Source organism: Gopherus flavomarginatus, chromosome 8 (assembly GCF_025201925.1).
Source record: "Gopherus flavomarginatus isolate rGopFla2 chromosome 8, rGopFla2.mat.asm, whole genome shotgun sequence".
NCBI lineage: Eukaryota > Metazoa > Chordata > Testudines > Testudinidae > Gopherus > Gopherus flavomarginatus.
The window spans coordinates 14820314-14840511 of record NC_066624.1 but is presented as its reverse complement, the minus strand read 5'-3'; the positions used below and the strand labels follow the sequence as shown (position 1 = coordinate 14840511).

At 41.6% G+C, this 20198-nt stretch overlaps 1 protein-coding gene across 4 annotated transcripts in view; it reads left to right on the top strand.

Moving 5' to 3' along the window:
* The window catches only part of THOC2 (THO complex subunit 2), a 101498-nt gene that overhangs the window by 68363 nt on the left and 12937 nt on the right, over positions 1 to 20198 (top strand). For 2 of the 4 annotated variants that reach the window (XM_050964462.1, XM_050964461.1), the window contains 9 exons: positions 4487 to 4644; positions 6104 to 6232; positions 10527 to 10658; positions 10747 to 10931; positions 11665 to 11849; positions 12156 to 12258; positions 13254 to 13690; positions 15000 to 15058; positions 16576 to 16611. In XM_050964462.1, coding sequence (XP_050820419.1) covers positions 4487 to 4644; positions 6104 to 6232; positions 10527 to 10658; positions 10747 to 10931; positions 11665 to 11849; positions 12156 to 12258; positions 13254 to 13690; positions 15000 to 15058; positions 16576 to 16611 — 1424 coding nt within the window. Of the gene's footprint in view, positions 1 to 4486; positions 4645 to 6103; positions 6233 to 10526; positions 10659 to 10746; positions 10932 to 11664; positions 11850 to 12155; positions 12259 to 13253; positions 13691 to 14999; positions 15846 to 16575; positions 16612 to 20198 lie in introns of those variants that run through there. The other 2 variants (XR_007775844.1, XM_050964463.1) reach the window with 2 other exon arrangements.

Here is a 20198-nt window from a genome sequence, read left to right as displayed (position 1 = left end):
GGCCTCGTTGGACGCAGCAGACTCAGCAGCCAGGACTCTGGCCTTTGGTGTCGCCATGAGGTGCATCTCATGGCTTCAGGTTTCAAACCTCCGGCCGGAGCTGCAGTATGCCATTCAGGATTTACCCTTTGTTGGCAAAGGCCTCTTCGCGGCAAAGACAGCCCCAGGCTGCGAAGCCTGATGGACAATAGGGTCCTAATGCGCTCTCTCAGAATGCATATGCCAGCGACCAAACGCAGGCCTTTCTGTCCCCAGCCGCCATACTCTGTGCCTAGCCAGAGACAGGACTTTGGCAAACGGCGAGGCCAAGGTGGTCGCAGACGAACGTCAGGACCCCTAAAGAGCCAAGGCCAAGGTCCCTCGCAATTACCACTGGGACCAAAGACGAACCTTCCAAGGTGCGCCTGAGGGCGGTGTACCAGTCACAGCCGGGATCCCAATCCCGCTTTCTCCTGGCATGGCCCCAGTTAATTTCAGATCGCTGGGTCCTGCGCACAGTGGAGCATAGGTACCGCCTCTAATTTGTTCCAGCCCTGTCCCCCTTCAGGGACCCCTCTCACGAGCAATTCCTCGTACAAGAGGTGCAGACGCCGACTGACGAAAGGGGCAAGGGGGTCTACTCCCGTTATGCCCTAGTCCCCCACTCGAACGGAGGTCTCAGACCTTCCTAGTCCTGCGCGGACTCAACCAGTTTAGGATAAGGTTGAAGTTCCGCATGGTATCCCTGGGAACCATTATTCCATCCTTGCCTCCTGGGGGCTACTATGCCACCCTCGATATGAAGGACGCGTACTTTCGCAACGCCATCTTCCCTCCGCACAGGAGATACCTCCGCTTTCTAGCCAACCGTCAGTACTTCTGGTTTACGGCCATAGTCGCTGTCTACCTTCGCTGATGTCGGATATGCGTTTTTCCGTATCTGGACGATTCGCTTATCCGAGGAGACTCCGAGACACAAACCACTCAGCACGTGGGCATCGTCACGGTCTTATTCACAGGTCTAGGCCTGATGATTACTATAGAGCAATCCACTCTGGTTCCCACGCAGAGGTTGGACTTCCTAGGGGCTATCCTGGTCTCCGACCTAGCCGGAGCCTGCTTATCACAACTGCGGTTTTAGGCGATGGCAACAATCATCCGAGGTCCGCAGACTTTCCCAACGACCTCGGCTCGCACTTGTCTCAGTCTCCTGGGTCCATGGCTGCCCGCAAGTTTGTAACCAAACACGCCAAGCTCCGCCTCCGTCCTCTCCAAGTCCGGCTCACCTCGTCGTACCACCCGGACAGGGAGCCAATGGTCATGGTAGTCACCGTTCCCTCGAGCACCTTAGGCTCCCTAGAGTGGTGGCTAACTCCCTCCCTGGTGTGGGCAGGGATGCGGTTCCATCCGCCCCAGCCCTCACTGCCCCTGACGACGGACGCGTCATCTCTCTGCTCGAGTGCTCATGGTCACCTCCGAGCTTAAGGCCTTTGGTCTTCTCGGGAGCTGGCATTCCACATCAGTGCCCCAAAAATGAGAGTAGTCCGCCTGGCGTGCCAGGGGTTCCAGCGGCAGCTGCGAGGCCGTGGTATCTCGGTGTTTACAGCCAACACAACGGCCATGTGCTTCATAAATAACCAGGGAGGGACATGGTCCTCCCCCCTTTTGTCAGGAGGCCATCCATTTCTGGGACTTCTGCATGGCCCACTCGATGGAGCTGGTGACGTCCTTTCTCCCAGGCGTTCGGAACGCTTTGGCGCTTTGACTCAGCAGGTCTTTCCTGTCTTACGAGTGGTCACTCTGCCCCATGTGAGGCGTTCTGCTTTCCAGAAGTGGAGATTTTTCCTCACATAGACCTGTTCGCTCACTGCGAGAGCAGAAAATGCCAGATGTTCTGCTCCTTCCAAGGTCTCTTCTCGGGATCGATCTTGGACGCATTCCTGATGCTGTGGAAAGGCCAACTCCTTTATGCCTTCCCACTGTTCCCACTGGTTCATTAGGTCCTACTCAAACTCCGCAGGGGCGGAGCGCGCATCATCATGATCACTCCAGCGTGGTCCAGGCAGCACTGATATACCACGTTGCTCGGCCTGTCAATAACCGACCCAATTACCCTGCCACCCCACCCAGACCTCGTCACTCAGGGCCACGACAGGCTTCGTCACCCGGACCTGCAGCCTCTTCGCCTCATGGTGTGGCTGCTGCGTAACTGAGCCAGGGTGACAGGAAGCCTTCCACCTGGTCAACGTACCGGGCCGAGTGGAAGCGTTTCTTCTACAGGTGCAATACGCTCGATCTTGCTTCTACTGAGGTCTCGATCCCCTCTATTTGGCCTGCCTCTGGCCTTCAGCAGCAGGACCTGGCAGTATCATCGCTGAGGGTACACTCGGCAGCCATCTCTACCTTCCAGCCAGGCTAAGGTGGACGTTCCGTGTTCTCACACTCTATGGGTTCGAGGTCCCTCAAGGGCTTGGAGCGCTTGCACCCTCGGGTGCGCCGCCCAGCCCCAACCTGGGACCTCAACCTAGTTTTAACCAGACTTATGTCTCCCCCATTCGAGCCGTTCGCGACCGGCCCTCTGCTATACCTGTCTTGGACGACAACTTTCCTCGTAGCTGTTACATCGCCAGACGAGTCTCCGAGCTCAGAGCTCTTACGGTGGTTCCGCCGTACACTAGGTTTCACAAAAACAAGGTGCAGTTATGACCACACCCGGCTTTCCTCCCTAAGGTGGTTTCGGCCTTTCATGTTACCCACAGCTCAATGCAATGGGCGCAACAGTTGCACTCCCTGAACATCTGTAGAGTGCTCGCATTTATATTGCGCTGACAGAACCATTTCGTAAGGTGCCCAAGCTCTGTCACGGTAGCAGACCAAAGGGAAGGCTTGCTTGTTTTCCTCTCAGAGGATCTCATCTTGGGTGATGGCGTACATCCGCACTTGTTATGATTTGGCTCATATTTCCCCAAGCCACATCACCGTGCATTCTACCAGGGCTCAGGCTTCAACTGCCGCCTTGCTGGCTCGTGTTCCTACCCACGAGATCTGTCGTGCAGCTCCATTGGTCCTCGGTCCATACCTTTGCTTCGCAGTATGCCCTGGTTCAACAGTCGAGATGCTGTAGCCTCTGGCTCAGCAGTTTTCATTCTGCCACATTTCACTCCGACCCCACCGCCTACGTAAGGCTTGGGATTCACCTAACTGGAATGGATATGAGCAATCACTCGAAGAAGAAAAGACGGTTACTCACCTTTGTAACTGTTGTTCTTCGAGATGTGTTGCTCATATCCATTCCACACCCGCCCTCCTTCCCCACTGTCGGAGTAGCTGGCAAGAAGGAACTGAGGAGCGGGTGGGCCGGCAGGGGTATATATCGAGCACTATGACGGCGCCACTCTAGGGGGCGACCTGCCGGCCCACTGAGTTGCTAGGGTAAAAGTTTTCCGACGAATGTGCACGCGCGGCGCACACACCTAACTGGAATGGATATGAGCAACACATCTCGAAGAACAACAGTTACAAAGGTGAGTAACCGTCTTATCTTTTGTGCCTTCAGTTTAGAGGCCCTTAAGTAGCTCTCTCTCATAGTTTTGTTCCTGTATGTCACCTTGATTAACAAATGATCTAAGAAGAGCAATGGGAGTGGAAGTGTTCTGTCAGGCAAACGGCCACATGAAATATTTTTGAGGTCTAATACCATGGCTATGCAGGAGGTAGAGAGACTTCTTTTCCTCTGTTATAGCATCAGTCAAGTTTCACATATCTGAATTACTTTATGTTCTGATTGTGTGGACAGTATTTTATTGTACTATGAATAATGTTTGTAAAAGCACACGGAGCTAGCAAAAGGCGCTAAAATATTAATAAAAATAAATATTGTTACTAATGCACAAATTTTGATAATTATTTAAAAAAAGAAACAACACTCTGGCAATTTCATACCACTTAGCAAAAAATTAATAACGGGTGCCCTAGTGAAATATTGTAATTACCAATATTTTATTTTACAAAATACTGCAGAACATATGATGGTACTAAGTAGTAACATAGCAAATGGAAATTAAACATTATCCCCCCCAAAGAGTCTCAACTTATATTTTCTAATGAACTGTCTTTACTTTTTAATCCCTTTTTTCCACACTTTCTTTACTAAATTTGATCATCTGCATTGTGTCTTCCAGCCACTAGAACAAATTAGTGTGAGGTGGTACTGAGTCAGATCTGTCCATTTATATAATGGAGAAAAATATGCATAGTTAATGAATACATTTTATCTGTTAGTTTTCTTGGCATCTTAATAGGGATTATCTCTCTGGTTTGAGAGTTTTCCCTGAGTAGTTTGAAAGAAAATTTGGGATGTTAAAATATGTTATAATACACAATATATTTCTGAAGCATGTGTGATAGAGTTAATTTTGTGGGTTTTGTTTGAATGTTGGCTGTCTTATGTACAATTGATGTTGCCATAAAATACTTCCCTTCTTTGTCTATTTCTTTGTTTTTGAAGGATCAACTAAAAATGAGACTATCACAAAATTTCTACAGTTGTGTATATTTCCTCGCTGCATTTTTTCTGCAATCGATGCTGTTTATTGTGCTCACTTTGTAGAACTGGTGCATCAACAGAAAACGCCCAATTTTTCTACACTTCTCTGTTATGATAGAGTAAGTAACCAGAATGTGTTGGAGCTGTGTTGTTTTCTTTTAAGTAAATATTGCAAGTCTATTAAAACTCTGTTTTTGAAAGATTACTATTTGTTGCATCCTTTTTCCATGTGAAAAGAGACTCGTGCATCAACAGAATCTCTAGAAATATTCCAGTTCCAGAATCTGCATTTATCATTATTACCATAGCACTTAAAGGATCCCCATCAAGACTGAGACCCCATTTTGCTAAGCTCTGTACAAACATAGGGAAACCATCTGTACCTGCCCTGAAGAGCTTACTGTCAAAAAAGATCAGAGAAAAAGAAATAGCATACAAGTTAAAATTCAAGGAACATATCTTTTCAGTTATGTACACCTCTACCCCGCTATAACGCGACCCAGTATAACACAGGTTTCCATATAGCGCGGTAGCAGCGGGGCTTGGGTGGCGCTTTAAAGAGTCCGGGGCTCCGGCTGCTGCGGGGAGCCCAGGGCCCTTTAAATCATCGCTGGAGCCCCGCCACCGCTACCCCGGGGCTGCAGCAGTGGAGCTTGCCAGCGATTTAAAGGGCCTGGGGCTCCCCGCAGCGGCTGGAGCCTGGAGCTCTTTAAATCACCGTTGGAGCCCTGCCCACCCTACTCCGATATAACAGGGTTTCAGCTATAAAGCGGTAGGGATTTTTGGCTCCCCACAACCACATTATAGCGGGATAGAGGTATACTTCTAAAGATTTTTCCTGTAAACCTTCTCTTTCCCTTTGTTCTTGTCCCTAAGCCCCAGAAAGCATGCTCCATCTTTGCTGAGCCAAGGTATCATCCTCCACCTGGCCTGCCCAATATTACATTGGTCTATATAAATGGTAGTGATATACAAGGCAAAGATAATCACCTTGATCAATTCAGTCTATCAGCCCTCACATAGAGAGCGCAGATCACAACAATATTATTTAATAAGCTCCTGTTATCCAGCTAATTAATTACCCGTGCAGCTCTCTTGAAGGCATTGGTGTCACATGTGTGTCACCGAGGGCATAATTTACGTATATATAAGCAAGAGCCAGAAACCCTGCTTGACTTTCAGATCCAAAGTAGAGTTTGAAGGCCTTACAGTTAGAAAAGCCATCTACTTGTAAACTTAATGTGTTCAGTGTAGAGTCACGGATAGATAGTAAGCATGGGATGTCCCCAATGTCTTTATTCTGTAATACTCAGAGTAGAACTACATTTTGTTTATACAGTCAGCAACAGTTTACATATGTCTATTGCCCAAGCTCAGTGAGATGAGTTAGGAGTTAAGGTAATAACTGATAAGAAAAGAAAGGAAGTTCAGAGTTCAAGGTGGAATTAGTTCTTCGTATTCTAGTAACACTAGTAACCGTATGAACATGAACTATGAAAACTAAAGCAGTTGGGTTTTTTTTTTAAATAATTTTGATTTCATATTACATAGCCTGACTATTATTTCCGTTTTTTACAGGTTTTCTCAGATATAATCTATACAGTAGCAAGTTGCACTGAAAATGAAGCTAGTAGATACGGCAGGTTTCTGTGCTGTATGCTAGAGACTGTTACTAGGTGGCACAGTGATAGAAACATATATGAAAAGGTATGTAAATTGTAGTCTGTGTCATGAATAATCAGATGATTACTACTGGTAAGCCAGGCCTAGTAAAAGTGGTTGTTGTAAAAGTATAATGGAGTAAAAACATGAAGTATGATTGTTTTTCTAGTTTTCTAATTTTAAACTTCATGTATTATAAAACTTTGCTGATACTTGAAGGCAGGATTTCTGTGATGGGAAAGGAATTCATGCATACATTTTGAACACTTCTGCTTAATGAATCATACTTTTCATCTGTCTATGTCTAAGTTGAGTTGGAGGAGGTTTAACTTATCAAAGCTTAAGTGCTTTGAAAACTGCAAATGGATTAGAAGGTAAATATATCTTGGATTAACCACAGGTAGTCATGAAGATAACATGTGAGAATGATGAAACTTGCTTGATAGCTCTGTCAGAAGCCAGTTAAAATGGAATGAAGGGGAGAGATGCGCACACCTCTCTTGCCCTCTTCCAAAAGCAGGCATTTCTTCTACAAATGGTTGCAGATTTGTATTGCACTAAATTGTAATGATGTATAAAAGACCTCCCTTTTTATGGTTAGTTCCTGCTTTTTTGAAAAGTCTGATGAACTCTCAAGCTATATTTCACTGGCTTCTGTACCCCAATCATTAGGGGACAACAACATGTACAACAGTTCCGTCAGTGCTCCTTTCAGGGAGCAAGACTTTTCAAAGAGGAGGCACAAATTATAGAGGCAGTCATCTGACTCCGCCTCTAACCAATTGGCTCACCCTATCATCAGCAATCTTCCAGTCGTATCCCCCAGTCCCCTGGCTACATGCTTGTGAAGCAATAACCGCAGACAGATGGGTCTTAAACACTGTGTTAGAACACACTATCCAATTTCTAGCTATCCCCCTATCGTGTCTCTTTTCAGGGACCCATCTCATGAGTTGCTGCTTCCTGAAGAGCTCCAGACACTACAACACTGTTACCCTACAACACTGGGGTAAAGGGTTCTACTCACATTACTTTTTGATCCCCAAGTCCAAGGGAGGACAGAGACTTGTACTTGACCACCAAAGTCTCAAAAAATACATCAGATATATAAGATCTCACATGGTCAACCAAGCAGGAATTCAGTTGAATCATGATTGGTTTGCTGCCTTCAGTCTTCAAGATGCCTGCTTCCATGTAGCAGCTTTATCAACCATAGGAAGTATCTGAGATTCATAGTACGGGTCAGCATTATCAATACTCAGTACTCCTCAGTAGTGTGTGTATTTGCCAAATGCATGACCATAGTGACAGCCTTTCTCAGGTGAATGATTTCCCTTAGCTGCATGATTGACTAGTCAGGGGCAAGTCTGAAGGTCAAGTCCTCCATCATGTCCAATTCATGCTGTTTCTTTGATTGACGGGCTGATCTTGAACAAAGGAAAGTCCACTTTACTTCAAACACAAAAAATTTAGTTTTTTGGATCCTACTAGGCTCTGAGTTTGAGGGGCTTTCTCCTACATGAATGGTTTCAGTTTGTTGCCTATATCTGCTCCTCAAATCTCGCTTTTCAACCATGGTTTGTGCATGCTTGAGGTTGCTAGGTCACATGGCTTCGTATACTTAGTAGTTCAACATGTGAGATTGTCCTGGAGTCCCTAAACTGGTGGACAGATCAGAATAATGTATGTGACGGTGTGCCCTTCGCTCATCCTCCATTGACCAAGACCATAGTTACTGATGTCTCGACAATAGGTAGCAAAGTGCATATAGAGACTTTAGTAGTCCAAGTTTGTGGACAAATTAGGAAGCATCATTACATATCAGTGTCCTAGATCTTTGAGCAATTTACAGTGCATACTGAGCCTTTCTCTCGCACATCAGGGGCATGTTGGTTCACGGTGTTACTGACAATACCACCACAATGTACTGTGTGAACAAATAACGTGGTCCAGCCAGCTGTGTCAGGAAGCGATAAAGTTTTGCCATTCTTGTATCAAAGATGACATTGTTCTCATAGCCATCCATTTACTGGGTGCCCAGAATCAGTTGGCCCATCAGTTCAGCAGGAATTTCTCTGAGAATCATGAGTGGGCCATGAGGAGCAGCATCCTGAGGCACTTCTTCAGTGACTAGAGCATTCTGTTTGTCAGCCTATTTGCAACAAAAGACAACAAGTGCCATCAGTTTTGCTCTTGAGTGGGTTACAGTCCATGCTCTCTGACTGATGCTTTCCAACTGAACTGGGGTTCAGCACTACTGTATGCCTTCTACCCTATTGCACTCATCCCTCAGATCGTTTTCAAGTTGAAGCTGGATTATACCAAATTGATACTCATTGCACTAGCCTGGTCAAGCCAATCTCCTGGAAGGAAGGCCTTCTGGAAGGAAAGAAGATAGGGGAGATTGGACTGAAAGGCTATGAAGGTTAGCTGTGGCACCAGATGTGTACAGTTTGCACCTCAGCATCGATGCTGCATGGTTAGATCGGGGGAAAGAACTGTTCAGAGGTAGATCAACCTGTTTTGCCAAGTGGAAATGCTTTTCAGTTCAGTCATTGACTTGGGGAATTTGTCTGGTACCCAGATTCAGGACACTTTAAATTGCCTGTTACATCTTAGATCACCTGGCCCCATGATCTCAGCATTCCATCGCCCAATCCAAGAGAAGTAGGTGTATTCCCAAGCCCATAGTGGTTTTCTGCCTCTTCCCACCTGTAAAAGTAGCAGTAGCCCTGTGGGACCTTAACTCTGTACTTCCTGCCCTCATGGGGCCTCCATTCAAGCCTCTAGCAATCTGTTCTCTATTCCTTCTTTGCCAAAAGACAGCTTTTCTTATTGCTTTAACCTTATGAAGGAGGGTAAGTGAACTGCAGGTCCTAATGGCAGACCCTCCATGTTATTCAAAGGCAAACTAGCCTTAAGGCAGCATCCAAAATTTTTGACTAAAGTGGTTTCACGATTACCAAACAGTGTACCTGTCTGTATTTTTTTTCTAAGCCACACTTAAATGCAGATGAACGATGCCTTCGTATGTCGGATGTAAAATAAGCCTGAGTGTTATATTTGGACAGGACTAAACCATTTTGATTATCACCCTGGCTTTTTGTCTCCTACGTGGACTAGATGAGAGGTCAGATGGTTTCAGCACAGACCATCTCCAGATAGATTACTTCCTGCATAGCAAAACAGATGGCATAGCAAATGCCACAGCTCCATAAAGGCTCTTGGTTCATTCAACAAAGGCCCAAGCTGCTTCAAGATTCGTTTCTCAGGGATGTTCCAATATTGGACATACACAGTGTTTCTGCTTGGTCCTCCATGCATACCTTTATCAAACTATGTTGTCACAACTGCATCTAGGTCCGATACAAGCTTTGAAAGAGCAACTCTGTAGTCACTATTTAAGTAGGCTAAGCCTCAGCTCCTTCCATTACTGCTTGCAAATCCTCTGAGGGTATGCCTACACAGCAAAGAAAAACCCATGGCTGGCCCATGCCTGCCAATTCAGGCAGCAGGGCTGTTTCATTGCTATGTACACTTCTGGGCTTGGGCTGGAGCCTGAGCTCTGGACTTCCCATTCTGCAGGGTCCTAGAGCCTGGGATCCAGCCTGAGCCCAGAAGTCTACATAGCAGTGAAACAGTCCTGCAGCCTGAGTCCTGTGAACGCTAGTATGGGCCAGCCGCTGGTGTCTAATTGCTATGTAGGTGTACTCTGAGGGGAATACAAGTCTGCAACCACTTGAAGAAAAATCTGTTACTGTACTTGTACTGTACCTTGTTTCTCAAGATGTGAGTGCAGATGTGTTCCATGACTCTCCCTCTGTCCCCTCTGCATCAGAGTCAACATACACAGATTCTGGTTCATAGGAACTGAGGTGAGTCTGAATAGCACCACTCTGAAATAGCCTTGGGAGGGGCCATGAGGAGACATGGTTGTGCCTGTGCTGTCCCAACAAGTTCTGCTAAACACAGTTAACTGGCTTCTGTGCGTTGCATTTGCACACCTGAGTGAAATATACATCTGCACCCGCATAGAATTATAGAACCGTAGGGTTAGAAGGGACTGCAAGCGTCATCTAGTCTAACCTCCTACCTGGATGCAGGATTTGTTGGAACATGTTGAAGAACAACGGTAACAGTACAGGTAAGTAACTGTTTTGATGTTATTTTAGGAATGTGCTAGATATACCTGTATAGATGTTGCTAAATGTGAACGTTTTAAACTTTGCATATACCAGAGTTAATGAAAGCAATGTTCTTCAGTTCAGCAAACGTTAAATTATTTTAATCCGCCGCCTGAATAAATTTAACTTTTTTTTTTCTTTTTACATACATGTAGGAATGTGGCAACTATCCAGGCTTCCTTACCATATTACGGGCAACTGGATTTGATGGTGGGAACAAAGCTGATCAGTTAGATTATGAGAACTTTCGACATGTGGTACACAAATGGCACTATAAATTAACTAAGGTAAATAAAGGACGTTATGTTGATATGACCCACTTTTTCAAGTATTAATGAGAACTACTTTGATTGTATTTTATACCTTGTATTCTAGGCTTCTGTACACTGCCTTGAAACAGGCGAATATACACATATCAGAAATATCCTGATTGTGCTGACCAAAATCCTTCCATGGTATCCAAAAGTTCTCAACCTGGGTCAGGCCTTGGAAAGAAGAGTACATAAAATCTGTCAGGAAGAGAAAGAGAAGAGACCTGATCTATATGCGTTAGCTATGGGGTAACAACAACTTACTTTCAAAAGAGATTTAAATGGATGATGAAAGGATTCCAAAGGCTCAGAACTCTTCCAGTCTTGACACATTTGGCTTTTGCTGTATCTTGGACGATCTTGCAATCCTGTGTTTTGAGGCTGGTGTGAGTTGAGGCTCCTGGTTTGTACTGGATGACGATGATGAAGTGTGCTAGGTTCTCCACAGGACAAAAGAAAGTAACAATCCCTGCCCTAAAGAGCTTATAATATAATTTTAAACAGGGACCAGTGATGGTAATAAGTAGCTGGAAGGAGGGTAAAACAAGGAAAGATGGGGGTTATAGCTATAAGATTGCACAATTACTCAGTCTAGACATGTGCAGTTCTAGAAGTTAAATTAAACAATACTTTTCGCTGTTTAATTATGGTTATTTTTTCATGATGTGGTGAATGCAAAATTATCCATGTTTGTCTTGGTTGCTGGGAAGGTATTTTATTTCATCACTTTCATTGATTTAGCAAAACTTCAAAACTATTAGTGTAACACAAAATCACTGGCTTATTAGATGACAGAAGTTTGGAGGATCAGGTTCTTTAAAGAACTGATGGTAGTAATAGAAGGAGAAAGAGAATGCTGCAGATCATTTTCAAAAAAGTGCTAAATAATTCGCAAACAACTCGATTAATCTTTTTAAACAGTAACCCATGTTTATATTTTGCTTTATGTTTGTGCATATTTAACACACTGTGCGACTTTCAGCTATTCTGGGCAATTGAAAAGTAGAAAACCTTACATGGTACCGGAAAATGAATTCCACCACAAAGACCCCCCTGCCAGGAATGCTGTAGCTGCAACAGTGCAAAATGGACCAGGTGGTGCTGGGCTCCCTGCATCACTCACAATAAATGCAGCTAAACTGGAAGAAAGCACTGCTGAGGAGACTGGTAAGCCATCCATTTTAAAAGATAATTGTTTTAATGCTATAATTCTGACCCTTTTTTTTAATTGACTTTTAGGATTGTGTGGTTTAACCTTCAAATTGTAAAACTAGCAAGGTCCGTTACATGTTTTTATTTTAAATATTATTACTTATATTGTTAATCCTTCGTTATTAACAAACACATAGTGATCAGTTTAGCTGTCAATAAATTAAGCCTAACTTTAAATGAATTTTGAAGTATTATGTGTTCAAATGGTCGCTATAGCAAAGTACTAACTTCGTAGATTAAGTTTAGCATCTTTTTCAATAGACAAACTAAAGGAGAAAACTCAGGGTGCTGTGAAAGTTATTAATAAAACCGCCAATGCAACACCAAAAGTGACGACAAGCAATGGAAACAGTGCTTCTAATAGGTGAGAAATCTCTTCTTCAGTTCATCATTGTCTGACTGCAGAATAATGAAATTACATTTGAAACTGACCTATCTATTTTGAAGGGGTTTTTTAGCAAGAGGTGAAAATGATCTTCTCTACTTTGTGCAGTTGAAATCTGCAAATTATGTCCTTTTGATCCATTAGATAAAGGAATTGCAAGTGAAGGCTGATAAATGAAATACTTTTCTCCCAAATTATGCAACAAAACGATACTAAATTAAATGATAAAGCTTCACTGAAGAAATAATTATATCTAATACGATGAACTTAAAGATCCGTTTTAAATACTGTGAACCCAATCCTTGAAATCTGTTGGAGTGGGCTAGACATCTCACAACAAGTGCTTGGTAGCTCTAACTGGGTACTTGTAATTTGTGGGTATGACTGCACTGGAGTAAAAGACCTGTGGGACAGCTGCGGCTAGCCTGCGGGGCTCAACATTGCTATGTAGACATTTAGGCTCAGGCTGTTGCCCAGGCTCTGGGTCCATCCCCCAACCCCCATGCCGGATTGCAAAGCTCAGGCTCCAGACTGGACTTGAATGTCTACACAGCAATTTTACAGCCCTGCAGTGTGAGCCCCACAAGCCCACATCAGCTGACCTGGGCCAGCAGCGGGTGTTTTAATATCTGCCTGGACATACCCAGAGTCAGTGTACACAACTGCTGGGCTGGAATAACCTTGAGTCAAAAACATTAATGTTTTGTAATGCCTACTATTTCTGTGTGCATCAGAACCCTGCTAATCATGTAATAGCATTGTTTCCTGTATCCTCCAATTTTAGCTAGAAGAAAGGTACTTGTTGCTATGAAGATGAGCGGAAGAACGTTGAGAGACAGGAATTTGTCACTTATTTAGCATTTTGAAAAGGGTTTTTTTGTCTTAATCTTGAAAAGTAAAAACTGATTTGCATTTGATTATGAAAACTGAAGCTAGTTTTGATATTGAGCACTCATTGGGCTTTTTTTATGCAGCAAAATTATTAAAGAAAAAGATGATAAAGAAAAAAGTGGGAAGGAAAAAGATAAAGAAAAAAAAGAAAAGACTCCGGCTGCCATTCCAGAGGCCAAGGCACTTGGAAAGGATGGAAAAGATAAACCAAAGGAAGAACGGGCAAACAAAGATGATAAAACAAGAGAGACCAAGGAAAAAACACCAAAATCTGACAAAGAGAAGGAAAAAGCCAAGAAAGAAGAAAAAACGCCAAAAGATGAAAAATCCAAGACCGTTGTTACCAACGCTGAGTCAAAGTTCGCTGCAGAAAAGGAGAGAGAAAAGGAGCCATCCAGAGAAAGAGATATAGCGAAGGATATGAAATCCAAGGAAAATATTAAAGGAGGAGAAAAATTGTCAGTAGCTGGGTCCTTGAAGTCACCTGTTCCCCGATCAGAAACATCAGAGTCTGAAAGGGGTAAATTAAACTTTTTTTTTTTTTAAGTTGCCTTTTCAAGCTTTGAAAGTTGCTTAATACCTAAAAATGGTTGGCGGCAGGCAGGAGAGTAACTATGCTGATTAGCATTTAATTACAAAAGACCCTTTTCTTTTTAACTGTTTGGTTCAGGTAGCTAAAAAAATCATCACTTCCGGCATTAGTAAGCAAACTGGGGGGGATGTGTTTTCTGTTCCTGTCACTGTCAGTGAGAGCAGAGTATTATAGAGCCCACTGCCTTTAAGAATTTCAAATGTGGTTTCATATGAGTATCTCTTGTAACAAATCCTTGTGAAGATTCAAAATTGTACTATTATCTAGTAATAGATTACACATGGAAATAGGTCTTGATTGTTTGCCTACTGTAACTGAGGTCCCATATACTCTATAGCAGAGGTCGGCAACCTTTCAGAAGTGGTGTGCTGAGTCTTCATTTATTCACTTTTTTAGAAGATCTCTTTCTATAAGTCTATAATATATAACTAAAGTATTGTTGTATGAAAGGAAATAAGGTTTTTAAAATGTTTAAGAAGCTTAATTTAAAATTAAATAAAAATGCAGAGCTCCCCAGACGGTGGCCAGGACCCAGGCAGTGTAAGTGCCACTGAAAATCAACTTGTGTGCTGCCTTTGGCACGTGTGCCACAGGTTGCCTACAGCAAAAACAATCTGAATTCTGCAAAAAATTTTGTAGTGAGAATGTTTTACAAACAGCATATGGAAGTTTTTGGAGGAAAGCTGGAGTTTTTGGTATTTGAGTAGGCAACAGCTGGTGCTTTTAGCATCTGAAGAAGGTATGGAAAGCTGTTTGGAATAGTTTCTACTAAAATTGTTGTCAGTGAAATAGTTAAGAATGTTGCCATATAAGTTATCATCTTCAGGTTTTGGTGTTAGTGTGTTTAGATGAATGAGGTACCTCATATCTCAGAACAATTGTTTTTAGGCTATTTGCAGACTCAGAAAAATGAGTCTGCACCAGTTTCCACTTGTTCCACATTTTCAAGGTTTTCATCATAATGCTGAGGGCTAAACACAGATTATTTTAAATGAAAGTTTTAACATTAAAGCACAATTTTTCAGCAAAACAGGTGATTCTGCAGATGAGAAATTTTGGAATCCATGGGATCAGCCCTGTTACTTTCTCCTGATGATAATCAATAGTTTTAATCCTCCAACAGTAAAATTTTAATTCTAATTTTAAACTTGTTTGGTATTTTGCGAAGTAATATAATCAGATTTTATCCCGTCTTGCTAGGGTTTTAATGCTTACTGCTTCTTTTTTTCTTTTTTAGAACAAAAACGTCGCAAAGTTGATACCCATTCTTCTCCATCACATTCCTCAACAGTAAAGGTTAGTATAGCCTGAGGAAGGCAGCGCCTATATTAGGCTCACAAGTTTGGAATGCCAGTGTCCGACTTCCTTCAAGTTTTGTGCCAAGTATATACTGGAACCACTGGAGGTTTTATCTTGCATTAGAAAATGCATTCCTTTTCTTTATTGGTGGACTCTTTTTTTTCTATTAAATATTTTTAATTAGAAAAAATAAAGCTTCAAGGACCTAGCACAAATTTTGTAAATAGTGTTTGAAAAATGCAAGAAAATTTTTACACAGAAGTGCCTCATTGTTTTAAGCAGTCAGTTTTTTTTGGAATGCATTGGTAGCTACAAGCAAATGAGTCTTTGCAGCAGAATGAAGCATATTTTTCTGCACTAATATTGAAGAATATATAGCACTGAAGATTTTCTGGATGTTACGGGATATACGGATACCTCTGAATTCATCAGGCTTCTTGATGAGCATCATACCGATGTGTGCCTTCCAAGGAGGAGTCTTGAAAGGAGTTCCATTTTAAAGTCTCCTTGGTGATCAGTTCTCCTGTAGTTGTGTATATTCAGTGAGCATGCAGCTTCTGTTGCACCTTCCCTTCGAGGTTTGTTTATATTCCAATGGGTTCCCACCATGTTGAGCCCTGCGTTACGATAAAACCAGATGTGGCAACCAAGCCTACCACCCAGCAAAGAGAAACCCCAAGCATTCAAGCGCAGCACAATACCGTGGGTGTAGCCTACTTGAAGACTCAGGGTAGCCATTCCTTGCTCCATATTTAATTTTATTTCTAAACCATCTAAGTTCATGGAATCTTTGAATTTGCAGTACGTTGAACCTTTAAAACTGTAAGTTACTAATACTTCAAGAGCACTGTGATGGATTATGTGGGGTGTTTAAAACTTCACCGTCTTACCAACTTAAAGATTCAATGTTTTGTTTTGTTCTTTTCAAAGAATACATCTTTCTTTGTCTAAGAGTTACTTAAAGAATAATTAATTTTGCAGAAATAAGAGTAAAAAGTGCAGATAATCAGTTTTGAGGAACCAGGTGATAGTGATAAGGACTTAATTGTAACATCAAGTATATATTTTTTTTCTCTATCTATTTTTTGCAAAATGAAACCTAAAGTCATTCTAGGAGACTTCTACCACGTTTAACTGTAAGTGGAGAAGATGCATTTAATATATTTTTTAAATCTTACTTCATCTGTGGATCACTCATTTTAAAGAGTATTTTTCTTTAACTATTGCAGAAATCTTTGTGGGTGGAGGGGAGGTTTTAATATTTTATGACATTGAATATGAACAAATTTACTTTTGTAGTTTAAAGAATCATATTGCTGATACAGTTTAGTTGAGAAAAAAAGATTTAGATTTTGTTTTCTAGCTTTAGCTTTGTTCAGTATAAAATATTAACATCAGATTTATTCTGGAAGGAGTAGCTGTGTTTTGTTTCAAGGTTCGGCCTGCTTCCCAAAGTTCCTCTGGTTTCTGAAAATTATGCCAGTTTACGTGTCATCTCCATTCATTTTCTACAGGACAGCCTCAGCGAACTCAAGGACTCTTCAGCAAAGGTTTGAATCTTTTATTTGTCACCAAGATTACATTAGTATTTCATGTGGAGAGATTTTAATCTTGTCTGAATGTTATACATTACCCGAGAAATTGAAATGTATGTGCTAGCATAGAAACAGATTTTTCAACCATCGTATAAATGTGCTTTGCACATGTGCCTTTAGATTTTGATCTATAGAATAAACTACAGTTGGCACAGTGTGCAATCAGCATTGGTCTGTTAATGTTGGCAGTATTTTATAGGGTGATCACTTAATTTTTCACCTCTCCTTGATCCTTCTCAGACACATTTTTTTCATAGTTCATAGCTATTCCTGCAACTTTACTTTGCATAAAGAAAACAACACTATGGCGGTATTCATGCTTCTAGAGTACCCCCCACTAATTTGTGTCTTGGTAAACTTCCATCAGTACCACCATCAGTGTGATTCCAGAGATGGTGGGTAGCTAACAGCTAAGTTATCCTATTGGTATGCTTGCTTTTTTTCATAAGCGTAATTCAAATTTAAAATATTGTAGAATTGTCCTCTAAAACAAATACATTGAAAAGATATTTGAAGTATAGTACATTCTGATATTTTGGGAAAAACATATTTACCATATTTAAACATATTTACCGAAATACTCAGATATTACAGTTGTGAGCACATAGAAATGTTTGAACTTGGTAATGTACTAGAATAATTTCTTATCCTTTTTGGTGGATCTACGTTACTGTGTGTGTGGCGGGGAGTAGATATGTCTGTTAAAACTGATTATTGAGATCTTGTGTTAATAAATAAAATGCTTTCCAATATTCATAACATAGTTATTTATTAGCACAAATGTTGGTTAGATCAAATTAAGCAACTATGAACATTTCCCAATTAATTTATCGATTTTCGTCTGTTATTATTCTTTATCATTTACAAGGAAACAAGTTTAAGAATGCATGAGAGAATTGTTGCTTACTGCACCTTTTAGCTCAGATTGGTTAAATAAGTCTTTAGAAGAATTCTTTTTTATATAATTTTCAGAAAGCAGCAGTAATTCTGTAACTGCTAGTTGCTAATCTGCTGGGTTTTTCTAAGTGTTTCCAGTGTTAACATAGGAACATTTAGAAAGGGAGACAGGAGCATCAACCCCTTAATGTCCCAAATTCTCATAGTTTTCCTGTTTACACAGTTGTCACGTCTATGTAACATATGTCATTTTAAATATTTGGGGTTGTTAACTTCTTTTGAAAGCATTGCCTTTCTGATTTCAGAAATCCAAGGCATTTTTCTCCCACTCACATCTGTTAACAACTGGTTTGTGTGGGGGTAGGGGGTGTTATATTGAAAAAAAATGTATTAGCTAAGGCAGTTTTTCCTAAACTAATTTCAGAAGTAGAATTAAGTAATTTTTATATGCCAATGCATTGGTGCATATGATTAACACAAACAGCTGAATTAACCATATGTCAGATAATCTGCAAATTGCTTATATTGTTTTAATTCAAAATAAATAGGTCAATTTTAGTGTTGGCTGGTGAATGTCGTTATGTTTTGGGCTATAACATATATTTGTTTATTTTATTTGTTTGTATTATTGTAGCACTTAGGAGTCCCAGTTATGAACCAGGACCCCACTGAGTTAGGTGTTGTATTAACACAGTTTTTCCTGGCATTGCTGTTCATGAAGTGCTTTTCTTCTGAGCTCTACTTTCCACTTCCCACCCTCCCTTCCAGTTGCTCCTTCTTTCTCTGACTGAATGAACCAGCATGTGTTCTGCTGGTAAAATCACAACCCTCATAAAGTAGCATTGGCGTATGAACTCTGCCTATAGAATAAGGAAGTCAGACCCTCTTCTTTCCCTGACACATGTCCCTAAAAATAAAGGGTGCAAATTTCAAAGACTGAAGTACCCAACTGTCATTGAAAGTTAATGGGAATTGGGTACCTAAATCCTTTTGGTCCTTTTGAAAAGCTCATCTTAAATAACCAGCAATTGACTAAGGCAAGGGTCCCCAACGCGGTGCCCGCGGGCGCCATGGCGCCCGTGGGGGCCTCTTAATGCGCCCATGTCCTGGCATCCGAGACAGCACCTGCCGAAATGCCACAGCAACATTTTGGCGGGGCCGCCTCTCTATGATGACCCTTGTCGCCGACAAGTGATGTCATAGAGAGGCATCGCTCCCGAATTTCAGCTGGGACGCCTCTCAATGATGCCGCCTGCCATCGACAAGTGACATCATCGAGAGGCATCACTCCCGAATTTCATCGGGGACGCCTCTCGAAGTTGCTTGTTGATGGCAAGCGACGTCATCGAGAGGCGTCGCCGCCGAAATTTTGGCATTTTGGCGGGTGCTCTACCGCCGCAGTGGTCCTTCGGCTGGTGCCGCCAGCCCAAAAAGGTTGGGGACCACTGGATTAAGGTTTTCCATATTCTTTTTATATACTGTTGAGTAGAACGATAAATTATAAGATCTTAACTGACAGCTAAAGATAAGGGATTGGGAAGAGTCTGGAATAAAAGATCTGAAACTTCCACTATAGAGCAGACTCCATGTTCTCCAGTGCTTATCTATGGTAGTTGTCATATCCCCAAGAGAGTGCCTGCTATGGCGTCTTGTTGGAGCAGGAAGTGTACACTGGGGGAAGGGAGCTGAACATTCTGTACTTCATGGATATGAACAAACCAGGGAATAAAGTATGTTTAAAAATTATACTTGCTGAAACCTGGAAATAAAGCAAAGGAAATTAATTAAATTTATTGGGGTTTTTACTCATTCTATGATGGTGTTTGTTTTTTCTTCCCACGTCCCTCTCCAAAAAATGTTTTTAACAATCACACCTGTTGCTAATACTCTGAACAAAGAATATTGAAATTGCTTAAAAATAGAATTAATTTAATTATATGCTGGAAAATTTGCAAAACAAACTTGAAGAATTCTTCTCTCCACTAGCCAGCAGTTTGAGGATTTGTGGCCCAGTTGAGTTGCGTCCATACTCATGTTTCTTTGATTGTTACAGTATTGCAGTTGGAGAACCCATTCATTGTTCTCAGTATCTTCCAAAAATATATGACTTAAACACTTTGTGGTTTAAGATTAGTGTTTAACAAAAAGTAATAACATGTTTAAAAAACAGATCCCATTAAGTCATCCCTGTGTCATTTGTAAATTATTCTTCTATATGCTGGAAATCTGTTGGGATGCTAATATAAAAAAGATGTATCATTTAAACCAATTTTGACAGTGATCCATAATTGGGCAAATAAAATCAGTTCTACATTACCTCTGTGGTACTGAAAGTCAGGATTTCCATATGCTAGGTGTACTGTAGTAAGTCCAGGCATTTTTACTGGCAGAATCAACAGTATTACTTCCTGGTTTGCACTGGTTATATTAAGTGTTACTGATAACTTAATGTGCTTTTAATACAACAACATTTACCTTAAGTGTATCTTCTGTTCGAACTAGTGCTGATTTTTTATAAAAGTGGATCTTGAATTTTCAGCTTTGTATAAGACACTTTTTTAAAAGAGTTTTTGAGTATTATGCTACTTTTTTTCCCACAGATGGACAATAGAGGTGCCTTTAACCTTTTGCTTGGCTGGAAAGTA